Here is a 25266-nt window from a genome sequence, read left to right as displayed (position 1 = left end):
GAATAATTCAATTACTAGCAAAATAAAATCATATTACAAAAACCAACTATAATTAATAATCAAGCGATACCCAGGCGCATAAATTCACTATAATTCATTCATAATGTCTACTGTATTCAAATTAAATCTACCAATTACAGAACTAACTCATTTGAAAAATCATCATTTGATAGAAAATTTAGGTAAAAAATTAATAAATAGTATTGATAAATTTGAAAGTTCGAGCCTAGTTACGTGTTCTAGTAGCTGCGTTTTTGTGCTTTAAATATACAATTTCGAACTATTTTGGAAATATACTACTAGGTCGTTGGAACTAACATAAGTGAAGAAACAAATCTGGATAAAAATAATTTGAAAAATTCAATCAACAAAGATTTACAAACTTGGATATAATATTATTGCCTTGTCACTTATATCTAAATTTTATCAAATGAAAAACAAGTGCTAATCAGTTGGTGAAAATACAAGAACTGTATCTGTATAATATATTGATCTGATTACCTCGAATCCAATCTTTGATTTCAATTGAATGTTAGGCACTGTTTAAAATTATATTAAAAAAAAAACATCTAATCCAAAATTTACAACAAACTCCAAATATAAAGCTGCGTTTACACCACAGCTATTAACAAAATGATTATTTTTTCGTCTTTATAGATTCTATTACATTAAACGGAGCTTGACATACACATATAAGCATCATGTGTATGATAAGTTATGTTCAATCTAATAGAATCTATAAGGACAGGAAAATAAAAATTTTGTTAATAAATTTAGTGTAAACGCAGATTTAAAGCTCACAACGTTTTTCTTTTTTAATGTGAAGAAGGAATGATTCAAAATTATACATTTTTCACACAAATAAAAGATCGACCAGAGAATAAGCATGACACGAATAAAAACGATCTCAGATATTTATGAATTTTGAAAGAATTTTACATGCTCAAAATATGATTCAAGAGAAGAATTTATAGTACAGTACTGTACTAGAAGATTGAATCCAGACATACATTTTTAATATTGTATTGATAACAGACAAACATGTTTATAATGTAAAATATGTAAGGGTGCGTTACAGAATTATTCGCCACGAACACGGGTATTTCACTTTATATTCTTATTATCTGTACGTACAGATACAATAAGAATAGCATCAGTTGATAAAAAGTGAAATGAACGTGTTCGTGGAACATACGGTCACAGAACGTACCTTTGTGCTGTACGTACTTTTATGCTGCAATTGTTCAAGATAACTATCTAAAATAATCATTTTCTATTGAAAAAAAATGTTGACAATAAAGTACTGTTACAAACACGAAATCATTAAAAAATTGTTCAATTCATTGTTATTTCAACATAAACGTAATTGAATGAGCATGAATCCTTCCAAACTACAAAAATGCCTATAATTATTGAAAAAAATTTAACTTCGATTTAAATGTGGATTGGGCTGCCTACTTATTTTGAAAATACTATGATTCTATGTTATTTATATTATTCACTGTGATTTCAATATATTTTTTAATATGTATTATGATTCAACAATGGAGGAGCTGTCAGCAATTATTATTAATAACTCACTAAGTACATAGGCTATAACTATATCACATTCAATCAATCTTCCAACAATTTCACATGATTGATCTTAACAGCAAATTTTCTACAATTTGTTACAGGGATTCAAATAAAGCGTGTGGTTTTAATACTATTTATTTCAAGATGAATAACATCCCTACACGTATTGCAAGTTATGTTCAATAATTAGCATTATTACTGGTATTCTCCAACAGAGACAGTGAAAGTGTGAATATATACATCGTATGTGTGTCCAGGATACAAGTTACAAGTATTGTATTGTCTGAATAGTTGCTTGGTTTATTTAAAAATGGTATCAATGGTTGAAGCAATATAAATGTAATAAGCAATTTTCTGTGTTGTGAAGGCAAATATCCATATTAGATGAAAACGACTTGTTATTGTCAAAACCACTGGTTTATTAATAATTATTTCGACGCAAAGAGTAGTCTATTTGTGAGCAAACCAATGGACACCAGTTTCAAGAAGAAAGCCATTTTCTAATTCAACGACTTCACAACTTTCAACAAGTTGATTCGGAATGTTATTACAATTTTCATTCATGATGACACAGAATAGACTTCAATTTCTCGTATTAATTTGTTGAAGATCTTAATTATTATTTTATCAGCAGTTATGACAATAATGAAAATTTCTATGATTAGAGTTATTCAATGCATTAGATAACGGACATCAAAAATATTTTCCATTTATTCATTCATTTATCTTAGGAAGATATTATTTGGATTTGCGAGAAAATGTAATCCTCAATTCCTATTCATGAACATTTGCAAATTTTGACTAGAAAACTGAAGGAACTATGGAACAAAATAAGATCAACAGCTAATGGAGTCTTAGTTTTATAAAAAAACTAGTTACTTGCTAAACGCATTCATTCTTCATAATCTATGACGATATTACTATTGTCTACATATTTCAGCCAATGTGAGGTAATTTATTACAATCTTTGGGCTCTAGAGATTGGATTATTAGTTGGTAATTAATCTATTGAGACTGATTGGTGTTAAAATTTATTTAGTTTAGGTGAGACTCTTAAATCAGTCACCTAAGTTGACCTTGGAAACATTTTTAGAATAATAACTGCAGTTCCATTTACTATTGAGTAGTTTATATTTATATATTTACTATTGCAGTTCCATTTTCTCTTACTATTGAGTCTTGATAATTCTTATTCGAAAGATTGGCAGAAGAGAATTATTATATATGATGAGTTTATTGAATGACTATAGTTATTTTTCTTTTAGATGGGAAAATAAAATAATATTTAATTAAATCCAGATTTAATTAAATTAATACTGTTGGACGTTAATCTTATAAGATAATATAACCCTAATTTGATTGGATAATCTATTTCTTTATTTATTTGTTGATACAATTACATGAAATATCTGAATCATGAATGCTTTAAAAACGCAACATTTATTTACGAAAGTGTTTGATTAATGAGGTCTATTGAGAACTATCAAGAAATCAAAAAGCGTCAATTGAATCAGTATAATAGCATTATTATTTTAGTAAAATATTACATACTCTCAAATTTTCAGATAATGATTCAATAATTTATGTGCTATTCAAGTGAGAATAATTCTTCCAGTTCACATGAGATGTACTAAAATTACAAGGAATTATTACTGTAAAAAAACAATTTGAGAGGTATAATCGAATTATCAAGACTCTAAAGTTGAATATGACCAACAGTAACTAACAACTCTTATGCTTTTATGATTATACTAACCCTCACCCGTAAGCACGATCCCCTTCCAAGCAGAATTCAAGCTACAATTCCCTGTTGTAGCAGAATAATGTTATTTATTATTGGATGCTTGCTCTCCCATTTTTATTCCTAGTCCACCTGTTGGCCCAGCATGGTAATACCTAGTCAACAAGCTGGCAAACCACCCACCCACTGGCCTTCATCGGGCCAACATGTAGATCCGGCATTAAAAATAGCGCTCTGAGCTCATGTCTTAGTTTCAATAGAAACCCAATTTCAAGATATGTTTGGTTCAAGCTTTGAGATGACAGTTGGCTTTATCAAATTGCTTCATATAATCAGCGTACATTGATCGTGCTTGATTCAAAACTTTGGTGACATTATGCTTTCGGACCATTTTGTCGAAGTGCATGGCCATCTCGTTGTAGTCCATGCCCTTGTTCATGATGAAGTCGCGATGCTGTTGCAGAACAGTGATGCAGAGGAACATGAGGAACGGATTGCCACCGCCGAACTCGTGAGGGGGAGGTAGACTTCCTGTTCTGGGCTGCCTCAAACTGCTCACCTCAGTGGCCTCTTCGACATTACCATTGGTGCTGTACCTGTCTTCATCAATGGGCAACTTCACCTCAGCCAGTGTGCCTTTCCGGCGTTCCAGCAGCGATTTAGTCCTGCCATCGTTTGTGCTGCAACTGCTTTCCGAGAAACTGCTGTTACTACTCGTCTGCGACGTTGTCTTTCTGAGCAATTTGATAGGTGTAACCGATTTAACACTGTTGCCTTCGGTTTCGAATATTTCGCCTGCATTGGAATCGTATTCGAGGTCAACTTGCTCATCGGGTGTGGTGGAAACCCGCAACGGATTTTCCCAAACAAACACATCGTCTAGACAGTTGACAGCGGTTTCTTGCTTCTGCTTTTCATTTCCAAACACCTGTCTGTCCAAGCTTTCAAGCTCCAGTCTAAGCTCCCTGGTCATAGATGTGGTCATGGGGTAAAATTCGGATGAGTCTTCTGGGGAGCTCCTTTCGCCATTCTCTTTCCTGGTTTTTGAGTCTTGTTCGAACGTTGGTACTCGTTCGCCATTTTCTTTTCTGGCATTTGAGTCTTGTTGGAACGTTGGTTTGTTGTGATAAGTTGCTGGCTCCTCAGGTGAGCTGTCGTCTTCAACGTTTTGCTTCTTCTTTGACGGGTTGTCAGGGGACCGAGATTTGGACGAGCCACCTTTATCGAAGCTGAGGAACTCGTTGAGGTTCTTGATGACTTTGGTGTTTTCGTTGGCGTTGGTAAGCTGACTGTCGTCCATGCTGCAATAGGGCCGCGCCTTGGGCTGCTTGGCGAGGCGTCCACGACTGCGAGCGGCCAGTGCGCCGTCCAGACTGAGCGACGCCGACGAGCTTTGGCGTCTCAGCGCACACACCTTGGTGTAAGGCGTCTCACGCGTCGGTGGTCGCGGACTCATTGGCGCCGGCGTCGGCGTCGTGCTCACCTCGGCGTCGCTCTGCTGGCTGAGTGGCAGCTCCGCCTTGGGCGGCGTCGACGGCACTGAACTCCACATCACCTCCAGCATACGCAGCGCGTCTTCGAACGCGAACTCCCGTTTCATCTCCAGCAGAAGCCAGCGATAGCAGAATAGCAAGTCGTCGGCCTGTAAATACATCAGTTCACAATCACATATGCACAGATATACACTTGAATAAAACAGTATTGAATGAGTCACCTTTATTTTATAAGTTTTTATTTTATTTATTTCGATCTAAAAAGGACTCAAAGAATCAGGTGGTTGGGTCATGTGGAGAGGACGACCGCGAGCAGAATTCCTAAAGTTGTGATGCGGGAAAAGCTCTACAATAGAAGACAAAGAGGGAGATTCAGAAACAGATGTTTGGATGAGGTGTTAAATGATGGGAGGAGTTTGGGAGTGAGGGGATGGAAAGGCATAGCCAATGATAGAGATGCATGGAGGTTGATAGTTGCGGAGACCAAGGCTCACCATGGGCTGTAGCGCCATACAAGGAGAAGAATGGACAGAAAACAAGACAAAGGACAAAACACAATATTAAATTAAAGTTCATTCCCATGTTATTCAATGATTCGGTTATTCGCTGTGCTCAAAAAACAATTATTATATTAGATTGACAATAAATAATAAGATTTTATAGAAGAAAATAATATCTTATATTAATTATACAGACCTGCCGTCTGACATTCGTAGGTAAAGCCGGCTCCAGACATGATTGTGTCATTCGGCAAGCAGCGAATGTTCGGCGTTCGGCGAACTATTCGTCTAGATATTTGACGATTAATGAGCACACATCTACACACATGCGTGGTTTGCCGAGCAGAATGCTAGTTTTGGGAATAGCAAATACTCGTCAACTAAATGTAATCTACCGTCAACATGAAAGAGCTGTTATGTAGCTAAGGTGAACGTCATATTTTCGAGCTCAAAATTTAAGTGGTTTCATTCTTTTTTGTGAATTTAAAGTTTGTTTCATGCTTTTACGAAAGTTTTACTATCAATCTATCCAAATTCAAAATTGTTTGTTTTATTCAAATCTATATTCTCAGATTGTAATTTGGTGTAGAAATTGAAATGGACATAACCTATGTCCTATATTTGGACAATTTGAAACTAAATTAGGAAATTGGAAAAGTTTTAGGCAATAGCCTGTTTCTTTTTTCTCGAGTATTGTATTGTTTGTGATAACCAAATAAATAAATAAACATGGATCTCGATATTGAAGATGTTCTTCATGCTTATTCTGCTTTTATAAATAAACCAAACTAACCCTATGTACCCGGGTCAATAACTGTATAGGACATGAAAAGCCCTAGAATTTTAACTTCAATTGATTAAAAAAAATATTTAAATAATTCAATAACCTGGACGGGACTGATTATTATCTAGTTTTCATCAAGATTTGAATTATTAATTAACTAGCAGGTAACCCGTGCTCAGCAAGGGTCTATTTTAAAAGTTGACTAATTAAAAACATGAGCGAGTAGAATCTTGAAGAGCTTGAAGTAGGCCTAAAACCATCTTCGGTTAATTATATGCAAAATTTCAAGTTAATTTCAGTCCAGTAGTTTAGGCGTGATGATACATGAAACATAATTTTCCTATCCCGTACGTGTATAAGCCAGTTTTTTCCTTTATTATAATATAGGTAAGTTCTTCAACTTGGTACTAACATACGTGGGCATAAAAGGAAAATCCACTAAATCCATAAAAGTAAATTTCTCAGGAAATCAATTTCTAATTTCTAACACCAATCATAGTTATTTCATTAAAGTGATTTTACCAAAACATCCATCCACACTACTCGTGATTCGGCGAGTATGCTAGGTGTTCGCCGAATGCCGCATGTCTGGAGCCGGCTGAAACAACGAGCACGAATTTTCGCTTCTTGCTGAATAGACAAACATCCATCCACACTACTAGCGATTCGGCGAGTCGCTGCTCGGTGTTTGCCGAATGATGCATGTCTGGAGCCGGCTTAAGTATTTGTTGAGTATCGGAATCGAAGTACAAATACACACATTGTTTATTTTGATTACGCACATACAGGATCGAAAAAACGTACACAATAGGTTGAGTGAATAAAAGCTAGAAATTGCTAATTCGAAGTCATTTCCAAGCTAGGATTCGAGTGAGCTGTATAATCCGTATATGTATAGCTAGAACTAATGGCTAGTTGCTAGTCACTATAGTCAGGTGTCACTTTGATGTGTAATATACTTCGGGAGTGTTGCTCCCTTAATGCAGTTTCATAATTATGGCGAACAAGTAAAGTAAGTAAAGTAACGCTGTTCTCGTATCTTTATCCACTGTCATTATAAAGTAAGTAAAGTAACGCTGTTCTCGTATCTTTATCCACTGTCATTATAAAGTAAGTTAAGTAACGCTGTTCTCGTATCTTTATCCACTGTCATTATAAAGTAAGTAAAGTAACGCTGTTCTCGTATATTTATCCACTGTCATTATAATGTAAGTTAAGTAACGCTGTTCTCGTATCTTTATCCACTGTCATTATAAAGTAAGTAAAGTAACGCTGTTCTCGTATCTTTATCCACTGTCATTATAAAGTAAGTTAAGTAGGCTAACGCTGTTCTTGTATCTTTATCCACTGTCATTATAAAGTAAGTAAAGTAACGCTGTTCTCGTATCTTTATCCACTGTCATTATAAAGTAAGTAAAGTAACGCTGTTCTCGTATCTTTATCCACTGTCATTATAAAGTAAGTTAAGTAGGCTAACGCTGTTCTTGTATCTTTATCCACTGTCATTATAAAGTAAGTAAAGTAACGCTGTTCTCGTATCTTGATCCACTGTCATTATAAAGTAAGTTAAGTAGGCTAACGCTGTTCTCGTATCTTTATCCACTGCCATTATAAAGTAAGTAAAGTAACGCTGTTCTCGTATCTTTATCCACTGTCATTATAACGTGGACTTCACTATAGATCCTAGTTTCTATCCAATCCAAGGCCACCCTTGGTACTAGTTTAGATTGAACAATTGAATGCTAAAATAGTGTTGAAATACCTGCTGCGACTTGAGGTAGTTGTGGAATACGGGGTCGAAGTACTGGAGGCCCTCAGCCAGGTGCTGGAAGCGCTTAGTCATGGTGATGCCGTCAAGCAGGAAGTTGGGAGATAAGCGACGCATGAGTGCGCAGAAGCAGATGTACGCATGCGCCTCGTCGTTCATGGTGACCAGCAGGGGCGATGCCAGGTCACTCATGCCCTGGCAGTAGCTCACAGCTGGATGGTTCAGCGCGTATCTGCCAACAAACAACATTCACAATAATATTGTATTAGATTCTTTTCGTACTGCATGCATGACCTTCAACAAACAAGATCATCTGAAAAACATTGTAGAAACAGCTAGATGGCCATATGGAGCCATACCGAGTTTCAAAGCTTAAATACAATTGGAATTGAAAATCTAATATTGATGTTTAAGGGCCGTTTGCACAGTATAGATTGCTAAACTCGATTAAGTTAATCTGAAAGTTTAAACTTGAATCGGTTTTCTCAGTGCATTTACTAATCGAGTTTAAGTTAAACTATTTAGCGTTAAGTTGGTAATAGAATGTCATCGTTTATAATATCAGGAAGGCTGATTTTTACAGGAAATTTGTTATTTGTTTACAAACTATCAGTAAATTGAGGTTATGTAGCTACTATTTCCTTGTTCAAAATCCACAGAGTTGTAAGCTGTACAGCAATAAAAGTGAAAAGCGATCAAGAAATTCTTCAAAAAATATATTTGAGAATGTTTTTAAAAAAGCGATTTTGTTACGCTAAATCTACTACGGTCTTCCTCGTTTATTAGAAATCTCTCGAAAGCAAAATATCTCAGTTATGTGTTATTAAAAATATATTTCCTAATCAAAGACCACTGTTAAAAGTTGTCTTATTTTCTATCAAGTGGTTTATTTAATCAAATACTGGATTGGCAGTTGCTTTACTCAAGCAAAACCGTTAAGAAAATTCTCTATCGTCCCAGAAATTTAAATCATTCGTTTTTGCCCAATTTTTCTCAGTTTTAAAATTTCTTCGCAGTCATCTTTATCAATCGCCTTAAAAACTTCTATCAATTCCTCCATTATAATTATCTTTATATTCAAATAATAATGATTCATTTTAACCTGAATTAATTAATAATCATCGTCTACAGAAGCATTCAAAACAAACGTCGAAAAATAATTTACTATCAGCTGTTTCCTTTGGAGGTTTAAACTTTCCCAGAGTTTAAACTCAATACAGAGTTTAAACTGATACTGTGCAAACGGAATTTTAGTTTAAACAAAAAAATTCCAGATTTGGTTAAAGCTTTAGCTTTAACTCAACTGTGCAAACGGCCCTTAATGGTGAAAAGTGGTTATGCATGCAGTATAAAAAGAATATTATATAGAAACGTTCCCAATCATTTAAAACAGTCTGAAAATTACAGTATTAACACCTACAAGCAACATTTGAGTAGATGGTTATTAGAAATTGGCAGGGATGCTGCAAAGCAACTGATTCAATCCGCCTTCTTATTCAGAACTTAGTGAATTTGCCATTTATAATGATTAAGTATAGCCTTTAAGCTACTATTTATATATTTGTCTGTATATACTTATTACCAGTATGGAATTTCATTGTGTGCAATTTATATTCTTGATTTGCTGATGAATGTTAGTTGATTCAATTGAAATAGTTTTAATTATAATATGTACAAAACATGAGAAGATAATGTCAATCAACTTGAAAGAACTCACTCTCCACTCACAGACTCAAGTCTTTGTGGAGAGTATTCACTGTTAAATGTGTAAATGAAATTTCATAAATTTGTATTATGTTTTGTGAATAAAAAGCTATTTGATTTGATTTGATATTAATTTATTTGTTATTCTTCGACCAGTTTTAATAAATAAGATAGGTATCCAGTTTTAATAAATAAGAAATCTTGATAAAATTTGCTAACTTTTCTGTCTCTTGTAAATTTTTTGTAGAGTGAACGGTTTTCATGAAATTTGCAATCAAAAATTTTAAATGGCCGCCATTTTGAAAATTTACATCGATTTTTTTTTATTTTTTAAAGTTGAGTCTTCATAGCATAAATATTCTTGCCAAATTTCAGATCAATACAACATTTCGTTCTTGAGATAAAAATTCCTAGGTGAAAAAACAAAATGGCAGCTATAAGGATAACCGCTGAGTTTTGGACACTTCAAATACGACATTTGTAGTCTCCTATCATCCAGGAACAATACCCTAAAATGTTCGACACTACTTCTGAAACTATAGTTTAGTTTATATACTTTTTTAGTTTATTACTTTAAACTTAAACTATATACTTAAAAACTATAAAAACTACTTAAACTATATACTTTTTAGTTTGTATACTTTAGTTATACTCTACTTTATTTATTGTATACTTTTCACAGCATAGTAAGTTCTTAAGTGAGATTCACGTTATAGTCAGTGGAAATTATAGAGAAACTGAGTTGCCGAAATTGAATAAATTTAATTCTTCTTCTTCTTTATTTCATGGGTTAGGCATTACTGCCTGTTCCGAACCTCTGTGCCTCTAAAATCAACCCATCTCTTCCTGGGACGTCCGCAATCTCTTCTTATAAATGACTTAATGGCTTCGTATAGGGCCTGTTTGGGGATCCGGTAATCACTCATCCTATAACAAGCTCCAACCAGTCACTCCTGTTCCCATTCATTATATCTCATACATAAATGATGTTGAGCTGAGTCCGTATATCTATATTCTTGTAGCAATCTTCTCTGCTACATACATATGTTCTACAGAGGAATCTCATCTCAAATGCTTGCAATCTGCTTTCATCACGCTTGGAAAGTACCCTTGTTTCGCTTCATGCTAAATTTGTTTCAATTATTGAAATTAGAGTTAATTAATTAATATAAGCCTACAACCATCCTCGGTAAATTTAAATCGTTATGAAATTTTCATGTTAATCAGTTCAGTAATTATTTAGAAGTGATAATGCATCAAACATGCATTTCCAACCCCGTTATTGTTGATTTAAATTCCTTTCTTAATGACATAGTATGAAGTATTATAATATTAATTGCTGTTCTTGTTAAAAATGAACCCAAATAGATTTTATTCGCCGAAAAACATATTTTTCATGATATTATAATCAATTTTTATGATTAAGATAGAATATTTTGTTGGTTTACTATATTTCTTAATAGCCAATAACGATTTGACAACAGAAATAACTATGTACGTGACTTTAAAACTAACTAGAACTAGAATAAGATTAAATATTAGAAATCTGAATTTATAAAAAGAAGATCATTGATTATATTTTTATATAAAGAATGAGTGAGGTGAGGTTTGAAAATCTTACGTTGTTAGTATGTTGAACAATGAGACAATATTCTTGTTATCGTCGCTTCCAGCATAGAACACATGATGACGGTCAGTGCGCAGGACGTCTTTTCTAACCATGCTTGTTACATAGGCCAAGTCACCAGAAATCTGCACACACATACATGCCCAAGTAAGTAACGTCAAATTACATCATCACAGAAAACCACCATTCTTATTCATGCAGACGCCAAAAACTAATAAAATTCAATTCAAATTTAATAATAATAATAATAGTTGGGCTCCACATCACCCTTTACAAGCAACCCGTTCCACCACATGGCGCCAAGTGACTGAATGAGTATGATTAGACAAATTTTAACTGCAATAGAACAACTTCAACATTTGTGCACTGCAACTGTCAAAAGTAATATCCAGAGTATGGAAGTGTTCTATTCAAGAGACAATAATTTGTATTTTCAATTCTGCTCACGTAGGGATTTCATTTCATTTTTTAATAAATTGGAAGCTCCGAAAATATATCCTATTCCATTGGTCAACTAAAATAGTATTCAGTAAAACATGGATCAATTGACATAATATTTAAACATATTTTGTGAACATTCGGAAAACTTTCATCTGTTCTAGACAAGTTAAAGTTTCATATTTGAAACTATCCTAAGTCTGTTCCTAAATCAATTAGGAATTGAATGGTTCAAAGGTTGGAGCATCAATCCAAAAAGACACAGATAATTTGTAGTGAAATAAAGCAATAAAAACACTACATCTCCTCCCACTATATAGTATTACATTTGTTGAACAGCCCTTTGCAATAACAGTTTCTTCTGTCAATGCTATAGCTATCTAATCTCATCAGTTATCGTTGAGCAGCCGAAGCGAGCGGACGTGTAATCTGATTTTTCTGTCTGTGCGTGCAATGTCTGAGTGACTGTTTTCGTTTTCCTGCCGCTCTAAAATCGTTCAATAGAACTCGTATAAGCTAAAATATCTAGTATTTATATTAGTCAGTGACTTGTGGGTTTTGTTGGGTGCAGTGTATATTAGCAGTAAATCCATGCCAGTGTGTAGTTCTTGCAATCTGTCTAATAGAAATAGTAAAGACAAAATCATTTGTGCTCGGTGCAAGTCTTATTTCCATGGGAAGTGTGTGGGCCTCCGTGATACTGAAATAGAAGAATTCGCGGGACGAGATTTGTCATGTAAAACATGTTCTTCGAATTTCAAACTTCAACGCGCTAATTCTGACTCAACCCCAGTTCGATTTAATACTGTCCAACTTTCTAATAGCTCATTTATAACTCTGGAGACTCTTAATGAATCGTTGGCAGAGATAAAGACTATGTTTTTGAATAGTCATGAAAAACTGAGTGAAGATCTTTCTAATCTTATAAAATCTTGTACCGAAAAACAGTCTGTATTAATTCAAACGCAACAAACAAAAATTGATGAACTCTCTCATGGAAATCAAGCTCTGCGTAACAAGTTGAACGAGGTAACAGCTCAACTTGACTCCCTAGAGCAGTATTCGAGGAAAAACACTGTCGAAATTTATGGTGTTCCCTCGAAATCGGATGAGGACGTAACAAAAATAGTCGTTGATGTGTGCAAGACACTAGGGATGGACGCCACGAAGGAATCCATAGACGCGTGTCATCGACTAAAGAAAAGGAATAACCCTCCAACGTCGGGCAATGCAGTCAAGTTTGTACGTCGAGGGGATGCTGAGGAGCTGATTCAACGGAGAAAGAGGAGGAAGGAGCTCAATTCTGGACAATTAGGAATCCCTGGTGAGACGAGTCCTGTTTACATCAAGAGGTCGTTGAGAGCGGTGCGAAGAGTCTTGCTCGCTAAAACCAAAACTATGCAGCGCGAGAACGGCTTCAAATTCGTATGGGTGGACAGCGCCGGCAGAGTGAAGATTCGTCTCGTGGAAGGAGGTAGAGCGTTTGTGATAGATTCTGAAGTTGACTTGGAGAATTTTGTTTCCGAGTTTAAAGAGAGCATTGTTGAACATAAAACTGATGGAAATAATGTATTGAGTGATAGGGTACAGTAGTATGTAATTGATTAGAGTAAAGAGACTGTAATAAGATACTGATATTGTGGAATGATTATGCAACATGTACGAGTATAAGTATTGTGACTTTTGGATTACCTTAGTTCACATAGGTTAAGTTGATGTGTGATAGGGGTGGTAGGTAAGAGGGAGTGATTGATAATATCCAAGATTGTAGCATAGAGAAACGATTGCATTTAGTAGATATCCCATGGTATAGGGCGTTTATGTCGTAACTTTTACTGTTATCTCAAGCTGATAGTCCACGTAGTTCTTTCATGTGAAGCTTTATGACGCTGGTAGTCTCTCAAATTGTGCCGTTCATACACTATCACCCCAACAAAACAGTGAAAATCGACAATAATCGACAGTAATCAGCTTGAGATAACAGTAAAAGTTGCGACATAAATTCCCTATACCATGGGATATCTACTTATGCTATAGTTTCTTTATGATTGTAGCTTATACTCTGATTAATTTTATCTCCGAAATGTGAATTGAATTACATTTTAGTGGCTTATCATTCGTTCACTGTCGAATTTCTTTTCATTTTGACTTACAGATAAAGATTCCTTCTCCCATAATTCTTATTTCAAATGTAGATGGATTTAGCAGTTGTTTTCTTTCTCATCTTTCAAAGATAGGTGATACTATCAAAGATTAATTTGATACGATAAAATTGTATTCCTTTAGGAATTGCTAACTTCCTCTTATTGTTGTTATCTACTCGGTGATGGGAAGTTTCAACTGTTAAACTCTTTAAACTGTTTATCATTGGGATCGATAGCTTGATTTATTCCAGTTGAGAATGAGAAAATGAAATGTTTTAATCGTGAGAGCACGGTATTCCAATTTGCATATTAGCTTACCTCACTCTAATTCTATGCTGATTCTAATCTCTATTACTCTCTTTCAATTTTAAATATTACACATAACAACAAAAATAATTATGAATAATTTTGTCATTGCTGGATATTAATTCATTCATTGGCGGCTGGAGTGTGTAAGCTACGGTCATCGTTACATTGCATTTTTATGTATAGTTGGTTTTCTTTCTTTTTGTGGAAGGCTCAAAGTTTATTCTGATTATTTACATAGGGTCGAATCTGCAATGGATGGAAATATAAAATACTTCTGGAGTTATGTAAATAATAAGCGTAAGGGTTCCCAAAATCAACAGACTTTCAAATTTAAAGATAAAGAGTATTATGGTGCACAAATTCCTAATGCATTTGCCGATTATTTTTCCTCGGTTTACGGTAAGCAGAACACCTGTAGGAATGCTCAAATCAAGGATGGGCCTTCAAACTCTATTTTTTCTCAAGATCTACAGACATTCTGTGAGTATGAGCCAATAACTGAGGAAGAAATAAAAAACTCTATTAAAAGCCTGAAGCCAAGGAGCTCCAGTGGGCCTGATGGTATTCCTCCATACCTTATCAAAGGGTATGGACTTATTGATTGGACCTTTAAAAATAATTTTCAATCTAGCTTTAAAAACAGGTACATTCCCTGATGCTTGGAAACGTTCCAGAGTGACTCCCATCCACAAGTCAGGTAATAGAAATTTGATTCAGAACTATCATCCAATTTCAATCCTCAATTCACTAGCAAAGGTGTTTGAGAAGATTATTTCCAAAAGGGTTCAAGGCGAAGTCGGTCCTAAGATTTCCGTCTTCCAACATGGCTTCCTAAAGGGGAGGTCCACTATCTCAAATTTACTATGCTTCACAGATGAATTATCTCAAATTCTGGATAGAGGGGGTAGAGTGGACACAATTTATGTAGACTTCACCAAAGTTTTTGATAAACTGAGTCACAATATATTGATCCGAAAGTTGCATAAAATTGGACTCAGTGCACAGCTCATCAAATTGTTGGATAATTACCTTTATGGGAGGAAACAATGTATTTCTATCAATGGGCAGGAGTCTGATTATTATTGCACCTATACAGGAGTACTCCAGGGATCAAACCTTGGTCCATTATTGTTTGTTTGTTTTATCAATGATCTGCCTGATGTCTTTTTACATTCTAAATGCTTGCTGTTTGCGGATGATGCGGAAGTGTACCGTGAGATACAGCATTCAGATGACTGCATGCTACTCCAGGAGGACATAGATAAGTTGCAGGTCTGGTGCACGAACAACAAGTTGGCTGTTAACATAGATAAATGGAAAGTGATCTCGTTCACTAGGCAGAGGGGTATTGTCAGTGATAGGTACATGATGAACCAAAATGAGCTGGAAAGAGTGTCCAAAATAAAAGATTTGGGAGTAATATTTGACTCTGAACTTGGATTTTCAGATCACGTGGATGGGCGAAAAAGTAAATCTAGTCAGCTAATGGGTTTTATAATGAGAACTTGTGTTGATTTCACTAGTGAGAATACACCGATATTCCTGTTCAAAGTTATAATTCGCAGTATTCTTGAATATGCAGCAATTGTTTGGAATCCCTATGTCAACATAACTTCTAGTCAACTGGAGTCAGTGCAAAACAAATTTCTTCGTCTCCTGTACTACAAGAAATTTAAAGTCTGGTTTCCATACGAAAGACCCAGTAGAGAATTGAGAGAGCTGTTCAGGGTTCCTTCGCTCAAGTGTAGACGTGATCTGATTTCTCTTCTGTTTCTGCATTCATTATTGCATGATGGGATTGATTGCAGTCATCTTTCCAACCTGATCAAGTTGCATGTGCCTTCAACAACACATCCAAGAAGACATTGTTTGTTCTCTGTCGATAGGTGCCGTACCATGGTAGGGTACTTTTCTCCAATTAAAAGAGCAACTAGATTGTATAATATGTACAGTAAGGATTTGGATATATTTCATGATGGTCAGTCTAGTTTTTAAAAGTAAATGTGAAAACCTTCTGAATAATGTGCGCATGTAACTCTTGTGGACGGGGATATTAATCCACTTATCAGAATGATAGTTTGCAGACTCAATTTAAAAAATAATTTGCATCATCACTCGGGCTTTGTTGTCATATCATAATAATTGACATCTTCATTGTAGTATTCACATTATTAGGGTCGGCATAATCATCATCGTTCATCGTCTTAGTCATCATCTTCATCATCATTAATTAACATATCTCCTACATTTCCATAGTAACTTGATGAATATTTGTTATTTTTTCACTTTTAAACTTTTTTTTCAGTTATGTGTCTGGTGATTGAATTTATTTGTTGTATTGGGTTTGTTGCAGTTGTGGTAGCTTTTCATTAGTATGTTACTGAGACATTTTGAGTAATGCTTTTCTTTTTCACATTTCTTTAATAGTAGGTTTTGGTTTAATCACTTTATTATTACTTTTATATGATGGTTTAATTATATAATTTGATACTTATGCACTCATCAGCATCATTAATTTGCATCATCACTTGATTTAATTAGTTCAATAGAATAATAGTTTAATTACTTTATTATTTTAATATTCTAGTTTATTTATATAATTAATTATGCATGAGAATTTTCATGATAATATTATAATTTATAGTATTTAGACATTACTAGCCGTCAGGCTCGCTTCGCTCGCCATATCCGTCTAGCCAGGGGGCTCCGCCCCTGGACCCCCGACTGGATCGTCCATGAATGAGATCAGCAGGATCGCTTCGCTCGCCTGCATTTTTCATTTGAGCATTTTATCATATGTTAGGACAATCCAGTCGGGGGTCCAGACTAAACGTCTGGCTAAACGGATATGGCGAGCGAAGCGAGCCTGACGGCTAGTAATATAATATTCCCAGGATTGAAGTAGCAGTGCCCAATCAATTTTTCCGCGATAAATGCATTTAAATCTTCAACTTGGTACCAACCTAACAAAGTCAACTCAACTTAATGCCAACCTGACAATATTATTAATTTAGTTGCCAGTTAACAACTGTTTCGAAGAGGTACTCTATCTAGATTATAGTTCTATAGTAACATATGATATGGAAATTTCAATTATAATTAAGAGATTGGGAGAAGAAGAATATACATGCTAAAAGACGAACTTTAAACCCTTAAAAACAACCCTTAGAGTTAAAATATTGCCAAAAGATTTCTTAGTGCGCCTCTAAAGGGCCAACTGAACATACCTACCAAATTTGAACGTTTTTGGTCCAGTAGATTTTTAGTTCTGCGAGTGAGTGAGTGAGTCAGTCAGTCAGTCAGTCAGTGAGCGAGTGCGATTTCGCTTTCATATATATATATAGATTTGCAACAACCGTGATTACATTTCAATTAATATTGGATAGCTCCCTTCCTTTATGCGATTCTATAACCACATACTTGAAGAAATAACGTCAAAAGATATGTATGCTAAGATGTGCGGCATTCAAGTTACTTCTATTCAACAAATTTAATTACTACCTCAGAGAAATCAAAAATTATTTCGATTTTTCTAGAAACGTTATTCTACATCAATAGTTTATCTAGATAGGGTAAAATCAAACAGAAATATAATTGTAAATTATTGATTATTTCACTTGACTTTATATTATCCAATATAATATATAACTCATTGATAGAGAGTCACACTTGCAAAGAGCAGGAATTCTAAGCAAGAAATTAAACTATGAAAATGCTAAGAGCGATAAAATCATACGAAATTTATGAAAGTGGAAGTACGAGTCCAGAATCGTTTATCATTTAGTAGGACTATGTCTGAAATCATCATACTATCAAGTCGCTGTAATTCCGCTAAGATTCACTCATTTTGTATGAATAAAATGAAGTTGAAAGTTTTTCAAGAATCTAAAAACGTGACAAGAAAAAGTTAATAAGCTGGAAAAGCGTTAGTAGACAACGTTATACTACTATAATTTCAGATTAACGCATGAAAAATATTGAAAAATTAATGCATTGCAATAAACCGATCCCGATAAATTTATAAAGGCACTGAACACATGCTGGTATCGAGCACATGTTCTACGAGAATCAAAATATCTTATCCCCGAAATTCACAAGCTGATGTATAGCCAAACTACAAAATATAAACACGACCTAGAAGATGAAGAAACCTTAAGGGTTTGAAAAGGAAAGTTAGGAGGTGGGGTTTTTGCTTTTATATGGCAAATGCTTGTATTATTTAAATGTTTTGATAATTATTGTAAGGCAGAAACAGAAAGCTTGCATGTCAGAAAATGTTTGTGTAATATAATTTGACTATATGTCACCGTATGATTTTCAAGAATGCGATATTTTGCCTACTCTGTACTACAGCCTACGTCACGGCTGCAGTTCCCCCACTCCAATTGCATTTCAACTAAAATACTATAGATGAGTGACCAACCTTCTGTCTACTAACTTTGGGTGCAACCTACTTGAACAGCTAGATATGAAGAGAAACAGCCGCCGAGCCTGGAAGCTACTGAAGAATATAAGCAACGACCCAACCACAAATAAATCGAACATTGGTGATGTCACAGCAAACCAAATTGCTCATCAGCTCCTCTTGAATGGAAAAACTACAGGAAGAAACATGAGAACAAGGATTGAGCGAGAACAGGAAAGTGAAAACCACTCTTTAGACACCCCATTCACAATGCAAGAGCTGCAAGTGGCTATCAAACAGATGAAAGAGCACAGGGCGGCAGGTGTTGATGACTTGAGAACTGAGCAAATAAAACAGTTTGGACCAACAACAAGAACTTGGCTTCTGGACTTCATCAATAACTGCGTCAACACTTTGCAAATTCCAAAAGAGTGGAGGAAAGCACGAGTGATAGCACTCTTGAAGCCTGGGAAAGAGCCAAACAACTGTAAAAACTACAGGCCTGTATCTCTACTTTGCCACCTTTTCAAGTGCATGGAGAGGATGGTATTCAACAGGATCTCTGAAAAAATCGACCAGTCCTTGATTCCCGAGCAGGCTGGTTTCAGGCCTGGCAGATCATGCTGTGGGCAAATTCTCAATCTGACACAGCACATAGAGGATGGTTATGAGAGGGGTCAGGTGACAGGAGTTGCATTCATTGATTTAAGTGCAGCTTACGACACCATCAATCATAGAAAGCTGACCCATAAGCTGTATAACCTCACCAAAGATTACAAGCTGACAAGGTTTATTGAATGCACTCTGCAGAATAGAAGATTCTATGTAACGCTGCAGGGAAAGAATAGCCGGTGGAGACAACAGAAAAACGGTTTGGCACAGGGAAGTGTTCTGGCGCCCCTATTATATAACATCTACACAAATGACCAACCAAACAGTCCCAAGGTGAAACGATTCATTTATGCTGACGACACAGCAGTGGCTGTACAAGCAAAAACCTTTGACAAGGTGGAGGAAGAGCTTAGCCAGTACCTTGAAAATCTTGGTGTGTACTACAAACTTAATAACCTCAAGCCCAATCCATCTAAGACTCAGGTGTGCGCTTTCCATCTCAGAAATAAAGAGGCCAAAAGAAAACTCAGAGTAAACTGGATGCAACAAGAACTTGAGCATTGTGAGTGGCCTAAGTACCTTGGTGTCAAGCTGGACCGAACGCTGTCATACAGAGCACACTGTCAGGACACGAAGATGAAGGTGGCTGCTAGAAATAACATAATACGTAAATTGACAGGTACAACATGGGGGGCTAACCCCAGTGTTCTACGTACATCAGCCATTGCACTATGCCTTTCCACTGCAGAATACGCTGCCCCAGTTTGGGCAAACTCTGTACATGCCAGACATGTTGATACGGCGGTCAATGAGACTGGGAGAATAATCTCAGGCTGTCTCAAGCCCACACCCATTGGTAAAATTTTCCCAATCATAGGAATAGCACCACCACCCATTCGCAGAACTGTCGCAGCAGAAGTGGAACGGAAGAAGCAAATCAGCGACCCAAGACACCCTCTGTTTCACCATCAACCAACGGCAACAAGGCTCAAGTCAAGAAGGAGTTTTATCCAGTCAACAGTACCTCTTACCAAAACTCCTGAACAACGAAGGTTGGATCTATGGCAGGAGGAGCTGCAAAATCCGCTCCTGGAACTGAAAGAAAGTGCTAGCTGTGGTAGTGAACTCCCTTTCACAACTTGGAAGTCTTTAAACCGACTACGCACAGGAGTCACAAGGTGCAAATCAAATCTACTACGCTGGGGTTACATTCAGGACGATGCTGCCTGCGACTGCGGCCTGGAACAAAACTACACTCACCTATTTCAGTGCGAGTTGCTTGACACAAACTGTTCTCACGACGACTATGTCTGAAATCATCATACTATCAAGTCGCTGTAATTCCGCTAAGATTCACTCATTTTGTTTCTTAAAAGATAGTTGTTCAAAGAAAGAGTTCAATTTTGATGTCTAAATAAAGTAAATATTGAATAAAATAATTAAATCAAACTGTCATTGGAACAATTACTAATATCGAACTTGAACATGGATACTAACTTCCTCATTTTTATACAACATTGATTTCCAGTTGTCCCTCAGCATCTTGTACTCTGCAGCTTTTTTCTTCATGTAGTCCATTCTCTCCTTGCCTGACATTCCCTCTGGATAAACATTGAGTAGATGTTTCCACACTACTTTCCTAAAAATAAAAAAGTATGTTCTCAAAACAAGTTCAAAATTCGTAGAGTATTAACTAGAGATATATGAAGATATATCATACATAGAAATTATCTGTGTTGATTGAAGTCTAAAAATTCAAATCACCACCGATTTCACAACTATGAAATTGTATTAAACCTACTACTAATATACATTGTAAAATGTGAATTTTATATATTTTTGTAATCATCAATCACTTCGATTAACGAATAACTAATGATTTATACATTTTAAACATTATGCTGAGAAAATTTTTTTTCTATCAACTTTCATTCACAGATCCTATTTAATGAGAATGTTCAAACCTTTTTTTCAAATGTGAATAAAGTACAATTTTTACAAGAGTGTAATATGTTGTGAAGAATCCTTCCAAAGTATAAAGGAACAGGTTTTCATTTAAAAAGTGGATACATCTAGTGAGATCCTCGTTATAATTCTCTGTCTTGCCACTGCCTTCTATAGAAGGTGATAACATAATGGCATAATACAGCCGAAACATGTTGTGACTAAACAATTTTTAAAAAGGGTTCTTAGTTTTCTATTTTATTTATATTCAAGAGTACCCCTAAAGAAAAAAGACAAGATAGCTGATATCGGTATATTTTATTTGATGTAATATCAACTGTTCGCCAAAAATTAATAATAAATAATAAATTTAATAATACATTTTTACAATTGGAATTGAATATTTTGTTCATTAATTATATTTCTACATTGTTAAATGATGTTTCGCCTTTTTCACTTCATATAGGTGTCCACTATGTCTCACTGTCAAATACATTCATCCCTGCTACTTCATAATGGCATCAGTTGGCTTCCTAAAAATTCTAGCCTAGTTTATTTCAATCACACACAAGTTATTAGTGAAACAATGTCAAACTCAGGCGATAGCTAAATAGTATAGATCTCCAGTAGGTTATAATAGTTCAAATAAAACTATGTGCTTTAATAGAAAAGGATGTATCTTCGCTTATGAATATCATTCCATCAAGATCAAATACAAATCAGATTGAGCCTCGAATCAAATAATTAAGAAAACCATGCTGTGATAAATACTTATCGGCTTGAAGAAAATTAGCTTATGAATTTACCTTGTTCATAATTATTCCGGGCAGTCTATGAGCTTGCCGAATTTCAGCTACTAGATCATGTTCGAAGCCTTGACTGTCGTACTCCTCACAGCATGCCGCAAATGGCTTCACATCAACTCTCAGATCAAGGTACGGATCAGAGGCACTGAAAAATTAATGTTTTGATGAAACAGTGAAAAATAACATTGTACAAGTACTATTTTAAATAAAAATATAAATCTGAGTACCCTTTTCAAATTATCTCATCACGACTCTTTCAAGACTTGAAAATGGCATTAGTAGCCGAAACATGTCGTGACGAAATAATTTAAAAAGGGTACTCAGATTTATATTTTTATTTATATTAAAAGTAGCCCTGAAGAAAAAAGATAAGTACTATTTTACTTGGAAACCAAATTATTTTATCAAATTACATATTTCATAACCAGTTAATTAATATCCAAGGAAATGAATAACCAATGTATCGTTGAGCTTACGGGGGAGACATATAAAACATACTATTCTAATAGATTTAAGTTGGAGTTAGGTCTTATTTGATAATATTTCAAACACAGTGTTCTGAAAGTAACCCTGTCTACATAACACAATAACATAGCCTTGGGACTGAGACAACTTGAAATTAGATGGTGGCAGTTAGTAGAAAGGTTGAGAGCGTTTTACCACAAACCATAACTTTGTGGTTGATAATGATAACATGTCAGCTCACAAATCAAAGTTGTTGGGGGATTTTTACATAACGTACAGTACTCTAAATGTCATCTTATCCAAGGAACAGTTTTCCTAGTGAGGCAAATTACGAATGTTGAGTGAATGTTTTTTCAATGGAATCTGATGTTTTAATTACGGTAAGTCAAAAAACAACTGCATAATGAATTGTAGCCTGTAACTCTACTAAAGTTAATGTATCGTAATTTATGAAAATTCAAAGAATTATTGAAGTAAATAGAGTTTTTACCTTATAAAAGCAGCATCCAAATCCCAGTCTGATAGGAGAGCAAGATATGTTTCCTGCCCATAATCATCTAATATCTTGTAGCAAACGGTGAATTCTCTGTAAAGTGATAATTTTAAAAAGTCGAAGATATTATTATAGTTAGTTTGAATTTTTGGACGAGATTTCGCAAAATTTAGCTATGCAGATTTCATTTCATTTGCCATCATCCATTGACCACCTATGAAGGAGGCATTTGGATTTGTCAATAGAGTTATTGATTCATTATATATATTTATTGAGTAAAAGTTTATTTTCCCATGTGTTGCCCTTGCCCGTAATAAGTTCTAAACTCGCCAGCCGTATACATGCATATCTCCAGTAACTCTCTCTTTAACTGATATCTGAAATTTCCCCTTTGACTTCCCTGAGTCGTACAGGTAGAACATTATTCAAGCTTATTCCCGAGCCTCTAAAACTCACTCTTAAAGAGTGATACGATGAGCGTCCACCCTCAAATTCTGACGGTACATGGTTTCATTATTGTGAATTGAAACACCGGTACCTAGTAGATTCATATTCATGCTTTTTAATAAAACAAATGGCTTCAATAATATAAAGGTTGGGTAAACGCTAGATATTTGGTCATCTAGAAGTACAAGATTGAACTTGTTATACTGAGTACAGAACATTATTTACGAGGCGGGAGGAGAATTTTGAGTAAAGATAGTCATGAAGATGATTGGATACCCGTGAGTTAGCAAAGAAGATGATTGATTAATTTCATCAATTCAAATTAATACACTTGGGGAGTGAATATTATGGGGTCAATTTACATTTTATTAACGAATAGTACAAAATGAAATAGAATCAAAGTGCAAAAAGTATTATTCATTTCAGACTTACCAAAGGAAAATTGAAAAGAAGCAATTATTACTAGTGAAAATTGAAGTTATCTAGATGCAATCTGGAAAACATAACACCGGACCAGAGATGTATAGTCATGGCTTCTCATTAAAAAAAGCAGAAATCATACAGTGAGAGTAAAATTGTTTAAATGTAACAATAGAAAGTTTAAATTGAAGTATACACGTGTATTTTTTCAAATATAAATAAATGAGATACTCACCCTCTTATATCAAAAGCCTTGGCTAGGAAACTTTGTAAGACCTCAAAAGATGTAATCTGAGGATCCACACTGAACTTCTTATTCTCGGTTGGCAATCGCTCTTCATATTTCTGTAAAAAAACAAATGAATTATTGAATGTCTACTTATATTATAATAACAAAATTCTGCTTACCATACTCATACTATACCAAAGGACTCTGTCAAATATTGAAAATTTACCAACAACAGCTACAAGCAATATTACATTGCCGAACTTAATAGCCGAATACTTCTGATCCTTAGTAACTAAAAATCTAAATAAATATTATGCTATCAATTAGATACCATTAAAAATTAGAGCCATCTAGCCAAAATGACTCAAATTCATTTTTTTAGGATTAGTGCATATTTTAATATGAATTGCTTAGTTCATCTTATCTGAAAATCCACATTACAAAGTCAAACATTCCATTTTGACAAGTTGGGAGACTTGCTCTGTAGTCTCTGTACTATTCTGAAAACTTTGAAAAAACATGTGATGAGGTTGATGCACTTTCAATAGATAATGCTGCTGCAATAATTTAAAAAGTTGAGAATTTAGTTGGACGAGCGTTAGCGAGTTCTCACTTTTGACTCACTCAAGACCAAATTCGCTGTCCGTCTGTTCTACAACAACTTTTGATTTATCATTTAGTCAGCTGAAATTAATTGCATGCTATTTCTGTAATTTTTTTATTCATTTATAAAAGCTGATGCTATTTGGGAGTTATCACACATACTGTCCTTTTTGCGCCGACACATGATTTCCGCTGAATAATACACAACATAGCTTAAAAACTTACCATAACTTTAACTCTGATAGCATCTCTCTTATAGCCATACTGCCCAGAAGTTGCCATAATAGAAATAATATTGACAGGAATTTTGCATCAATGTGTAGTTGAATTCAAATGTAAGATGGTACAGCAAGAGTGTAAACGTTTGTTCAGTAGTTTTACTAATTCATCTTTACACATATTAGAATATTTCTTGTGATTCACTTTCATTCCAATATGGAAATACATGAAAAAATAGAATTCTTATACTGTACATACATTATGTAAGCCACTTACACCTCAGTTCTTCCCTCTCAGTAATTCTTTATAAATACATATAACTATCTTATACAATTTTGATACCTTACACAATGTATAGAGTATTAAATCTATTCAAATACAACACATATACTTAAACTAATATTATTTTAAATAGCGGGCAAAACATATTATTACAATAAAATTAACCTATCCATGTCCAATTCTAGAAAACCAGCCAACAGCTGATTATGACAGACTTTAGTACAAAAAACTCCCACGCAATGCATGCCGGGAGAGGAA

General features: G+C 34.9%; 1 protein-coding gene across 1 annotated transcript; it reads right to left on the bottom strand.

Annotated features, from left to right (window-relative positions):
• Window positions 1–3602: 3602 nt before the first annotated feature.
• Window positions 3603–25200, bottom strand: LOC111052141 (TBC1 domain family member 25). Its single transcript, XM_039422876.1, has 8 exons — window positions 24733–25200; window positions 23911–24020; window positions 22806–22901; window positions 21851–21995; window positions 20598–20777; window positions 11187–11317; window positions 7856–8093; window positions 3603–4958 (listed from the first exon to the last, which is right to left on the bottom strand). Exons 1-8 carry the CDS (start codon window positions 24787–24789, stop codon window positions 3603–3605), a joined length of 2313 nt encoding a protein of 770 aa, XP_039278810.1. The 5' UTR covers window positions 24790–25200.
• Between the last annotated feature and the right edge of the window lie 66 nt (window positions 25201–25266).

Source organism: Nilaparvata lugens, chromosome 3 (assembly GCF_014356525.2).
Source record: "Nilaparvata lugens isolate BPH chromosome 3, ASM1435652v1, whole genome shotgun sequence".
NCBI lineage: Eukaryota > Metazoa > Arthropoda > Insecta > Hemiptera > Delphacidae > Nilaparvata > Nilaparvata lugens.
Note: the sequence above shows the minus strand (reverse complement) of the source record. Positions and strands in the feature narration are given on the sequence as shown.